At 42.7% G+C, this 5,345-nt stretch overlaps 1 protein-coding gene across 1 annotated transcript; it reads right to left on the minus strand.

The window, feature by feature from the left end:
* Positions 1-2,225: 2,225 nt before the first annotated feature.
* Positions 2,226-4,851, minus strand: LOC123099505 (uncharacterized). The gene is made up of 3 exons (XM_044521652.1): positions 4,653-4,851; positions 2,653-3,522; positions 2,226-2,545 (listed from the first exon to the last, which is right to left on the minus strand). Exons 1-3 carry the CDS (start codon positions 4,669-4,671, stop codon positions 2,499-2,501), a joined length of 936 nt encoding a protein of 311 aa, XP_044377587.1. The 5' UTR covers positions 4,672-4,851; the 3' UTR covers positions 2,226-2,498.
* Positions 4,852-5,345: the final 494 nt, after the last annotated feature.

Raw genomic sequence — 5,345 nt, forward strand, 5'->3', positions numbered from 1 at the left:
CAGTGATCTAAGCCTGGATTAGACTGATATCTGCTAAGCATTCCAGTTACATACGCTAAGTCGGGACGCGTACATACTTGAGCATACATAATGCTCCCAACAGCCGAGGCATAAGGAATTGTCTTCATTTGATCAATCTCTAATTGTTTCTTGGGACACTGAAATAGACCAAACTTATCACGTTTAACAATAGGTGCGGGAGTGGAAGAACAGTTATGCATGTTGTATCTTTTAAGGACTTTGTCAATATATGCCCTCTGGGACAGTCCTAATGTCCCTTTAGACCTGTCTCGGTGGATTTCTATGCCCAAAACATAAGAGGCATCCCCAAGATCTTTCATGTCAAAATTAGATGAAAGAAATCTTTTGGTCTCATATAACATGTCTAAATCACTGCTGGCTAGCAAGATATCATCCACATAAAGTACTAATATGATAAACTTGCTCCCACTGGTCTTAATGTATATGCAATTGTCCACTTCATTTTCCTTAAAATTAAATTTCCTTATAACCTCATCAAATTTAAGGTACCACTGTCTAGACGCTTGTCTTAGCCCATAGATAGATTTCTTAAGTCGACATCCCATATGTTCCTTGCCTTCTACGACAAAACCTTCCGGTTGAGCCATATATACATTCTCATGCAAGTCACCATTAAGGAATGCGGTTTTAACATCCATCTGATGTAGCTCTAAATCATAATGAGCAACAAGAGCCATAACAATTCTTAGCGAATCCTTCTTCGAGACGGGAGAAAATGTGTTAACATAGTCTATGCCCTCTCTTTGTGTATAACCTTTAGCGACAAGTCTTGCTTTGAATCGTTCGACATTTCCTTTAGAGTCATGCTTAGTTTTGTAGACCCACTTACAACCCACCTTTTTGACTCCCTCGGGAATTTATACTAAATCCCAAACATCATTAATACTCATTGACTTAATTTCATCATTCATTGACTCAAGCCACTTAGATGAGTGTCCGCTTGTCATGGCTTCCTCAAAGGAGGTGGGATCATTTGCCTTACTAATGTCATTTCCATCTTCGGTCATGTAAACAACATATTCATCTGTATTAATGGCAGCTCTTCTATCCCGCTGTGATCTACGTAAAGGTTCATTAGATATCACAGAAGACTGAGTGATGTGAGGCTCATTATTAGGCGCTGCACCAATAAACCCAAAATCATTAACTGGAGGTGTTGCGCTTGAAGATGAGGGAAAAACAAACTCTGGGATCATCGGTAATGGTATGTCAGTCCGATTTTCCTCAAGTGTGATTTTTCTTGTCTCGGAGCTCCCACTGACATTAACATTCTCTAAAAATTTAGCATGCCTCGTTTGACAAATTTAGTGGTACGTGTTGGACAATAGAAACGGAAGCCTTTGGATGTTGCAGGATATCCAATAAAATGGCAACTGACGGTTTTAGGATCTAATTTTCCACTGTGTGGATTAAAAATCTTAGCTTCAGATGGACAACCCCACACATGCAAATAATTTAATCTGGGTTTCTTCCCAGTCCACAATTCATAAGGTGTCTTGGGTACTGATTTACTAGGAACCCGATTAAGTATATGCACGGCTGTCTTTAATGCTTCCATCCACAAATTAACCGGTAAACTGGAGTTGGAAACCATGCTCCGTACCATATCCATAAGTGTACGGTTGCGTCTTTCAGCGACTCCATTTTGTTGAGGTTCACCCGGCATTGAGTATTGGGCGATTATTCCATTTTCTTGAAGAAATAGAGAAAAGGGACCAGGAATTTGTCCATAAGGAGCATGTCTCCCGTAATATTCTCCGCCTCGATCTGATCGCACTACTTTAATCTTCAAATTATGCTGATTTTCTACTTCAGCTTTGTAGATTTTAAATTTATCGAGTGCTTCAGATCGTTCGCGAATAGGAAAAATATATCCATAACGAGAATAATCATCGGTGAAAGTAATAAAGGAGTCATATCCATCGGCAGAAGTAATAGGAAATGGACCACAAATGTCAGTGTGGATTAATTCCAAAACCCCACTACTACGAATTGCTCCTTTCTTAATTTGTTTTACGAATTTTCCCTTAATACAATCGATGCAGTGATCTAAATCCGAGAAGTCTAAGGGGTGAAGTATCTCTTCTTTAATGAGACGCTCCATTCTCCCCTTCGAAATATGGCCTAAACGACAGTGCCATAATTTCGACGAAGTCTCATGCTTATTTATTACATCACAAACATTCAAAGATTCAGAGGAGTCGTTCAAAAGGAGTCTATAGAGTTTGTCATGGCGAATGCCATGACCAATATCATCATGACCAAACTTAATAACACATCGTTTGTTCCCAAAATAAGTCCCAAAACCATCATCATCTAATAGAGAAACAGAAATAAGGTTCCTCCTCATGGTAGGAACATAAATATCATTATTAAGAAGGACGGTGAAGCCATCTTTTAGCACTAACGGGAGAGTCCCAACAGCTTTAACATTAGCCTCCTGTCCATTTGCAACTCTAAGAGTTCGCTCCCCCCTTTGAAGCGTCCTCACGGTAAGGAATCCCTGCAATGAGTTAGAAATATGCACGGTGGCACCTAAGGCAACCCACCAAGTATTAGGGGAAAAATCAGTGTAAAGGGATTCATCAACCATGGAAATTGTGTCCATACCCTTCTTTACAAGCCATGCCTTAAAGCCATCGCAATCCTTCTGCTTATGTCCGTCATGTTTGCAAAACTTGCAATAAGGCTTCTTAGGTGCAGAAGGTTCATTAGCAACAGAAGGCTTTGACCTTTTGGCCCCAGACTTGCTTGACTCGGCCTTATGTGAAGGACCTAATTTTTTACGAGTCTTATTTTCACCATTAAACTTTCTCTTCCCTGAGTTCATGGAAGTAAGATGAGCGTAATCTTTTCTCTCAATCTTAAGTCGCTCCTCTTCTTGAACGCACATAGCCGTGAGCTCACCCATGGTCCACTTCTCCTTCTGTGTGTTATAGTTGATCTTGAATGGACCAAACTCCACTGGAAGGGAGGTCATAATGAAATGAACCAAGAAGCCCTCAGAAATCTCCATGTCCATGCCCATTAATTTTGCGGCCATATCGTTCATAGTCATGATATGTTCTCTCACACCGCTTGCACCATCGTACTTAGTGGTGAGCATTTTCATGATCAGTGTACTGGCATAGACTTTTGTGGAGCCTTTAAATTGTTCCTCCACCGATGCCAGATAAGTCTTAGCACATTCGGAATCGGGGATAGCTCCCCTAATCCCAAGAGTAATTGTGCTTTTCATGATCATGAGGGACAATCGATTGGAGCGCTCCCACTTCTCCTTGTTAGCCTCATAAACCTTAGTTCTCTCAGCAAGGTTTTCATCATCAGAGGACAAGGGAACTGGAGCCTTCTCCCTAAGTGTGTAGTCAAGATCCATGACCCCAAGGTTAATGGAAATCTGCTCCTTCCATGTAGGAAAGTTAGTCCCATTGAGCTGCTCAATTGAGTTTAGGAGCCCAGAAATAAGTGATGGGTTCAAAGCTGAATAAAACATAAATAACATGGATATTAAATTTATGAATTATGAAAATATCCATATTAAAAAAACATTGCATGATATCAATCCTACGTTGGTCTGATTAACATCATGACAAATTTAATAAAATCCTAATTCGCAATACCGTTGGGCAATAACAAAAAAGGACCTAATCATATAATAACATCATCGGGAAATTAACCGCAATATTCATGATCACAAACAATGTTGGTCAGTATGTGATCATGCATTACTAAAATTATTATGGCACTTATCCCGAATAATATTGCGGTGTTAAACCAAAATTTCACGCTGGTTCTATTTTAATTTAACACAATTATGCTAAAAAAATCTACTGATCATACAAAGAAATAACTGTATATAAATAATCAGCAGACTTATATGTACTTATATGTGTACTACATACAGAGAGTTAATTACATATCTGCACGTACTAGTACTAGCTCTCGTAGTACTGGAAAAAATGCTACCGCACTCTTATACTTAGCCATCGCATCTTTAGCCAGGAAAGAGAATTGATGTGCGGCCCAGTAACTCACATAGCCCAAATAATATCATAGCCAGCCGCAGCTAGTCAGTTACCAGACTCGTGTGCTAGTCAAATCCCTAATCGAGCTTCCTACTGCGCCGCCGCCGCTCACCAGAATCCGGATCGGATAAGCGGTAGTTGCGGCGGCGAGTTAGCCGTTCACTGGTGCGCCGCGCACAACGGCGGCGGGAGCGCCACCTTGAGGCGAGCGGCAGCGGGATCATGGCCTGAGGCGCGAGGTGCCTCCTGATGCTCATGGCGGCGCGAGCTCGACCTGAGCGCGCAGCAGCTCCTGATGCACACGGCGACAGCAGCACCGCCCTGAGGCGCACGGCGGTGGTAGCACCACCCTGATGTGCACGGGCAAGGCCTAAATACGCGAATTTTCAGACGAGTCCTATGACACAGATTGATCTACTGCCAATTTTTCTCAAATAGATTCATGTAATTAGATCCAACCGGCTATTGATACCAAATGTTAGATTATATTGCTGGGATTATGCAATTGCTAATCGGATCTCATCTAATACACATGAACACTACTTGATTCGATGCGGAAATTAGTGGACAGTAGTGTGTTTATACCTCCGTTTGGAAAGGCCATCTCGGTGGAGGAAGTGGAGTCTGATGACGAACTGCAGCAGCGTAGTAGATCACTCCGGCACCTCGCCGGAGTAAGGAGAGGCCTTCACGTCAACGTCCAGCGCACTCCCGATTGAATTTGGAGTGAATTTCGGAGGGCACTGTTATCCTAAACGATACGATGATCAATTAGGTGCAGGGATGCCCTCCTTTATATATAGCGTTGTATATGACGTGGGACCTAACCATAATCTTAATTAGCCCCCCAATCACAGGCGCAAATGGCTAATTACCGTTAATTAGTGTTAATCCCATAATTAACTATTGGGCCCACTTTAACTTATGGTAATTAACATATTAACCATTTAATCACTTAATTTTCCAACAAAAAACACTCTTAGAGCAACTTCAACGCGTCAACCCATTTCGTCCGCACACACGCCTGTTCGGGTCGGCGTGGACAGAAAAGTTGGCCCAACGCGCCGACCCAAACAGACGCGCGTCCGCTTTTCAGCCGCGTGCCGATCCATTTCCGGTCCAATTTTGAGCCTCATTTGCGTCGGCACGGACAAAAAATGGACGCGCGCGGCGCCGGCCTACTCCTCCCCCTGGCCCGCTAGTCGGTGGCACATTGATCATCCTCTCCCATTCCAACAGCAAACCCTCGCCCGCCTCCATCGTCCACGCCGCCGCCGC

Source organism: Triticum aestivum, chromosome 4D (genome assembly GCF_018294505.1).
Source record: "Triticum aestivum cultivar Chinese Spring chromosome 4D, IWGSC CS RefSeq v2.1, whole genome shotgun sequence".
NCBI lineage: Eukaryota > Viridiplantae > Streptophyta > Magnoliopsida > Poales > Poaceae > Triticum > Triticum aestivum.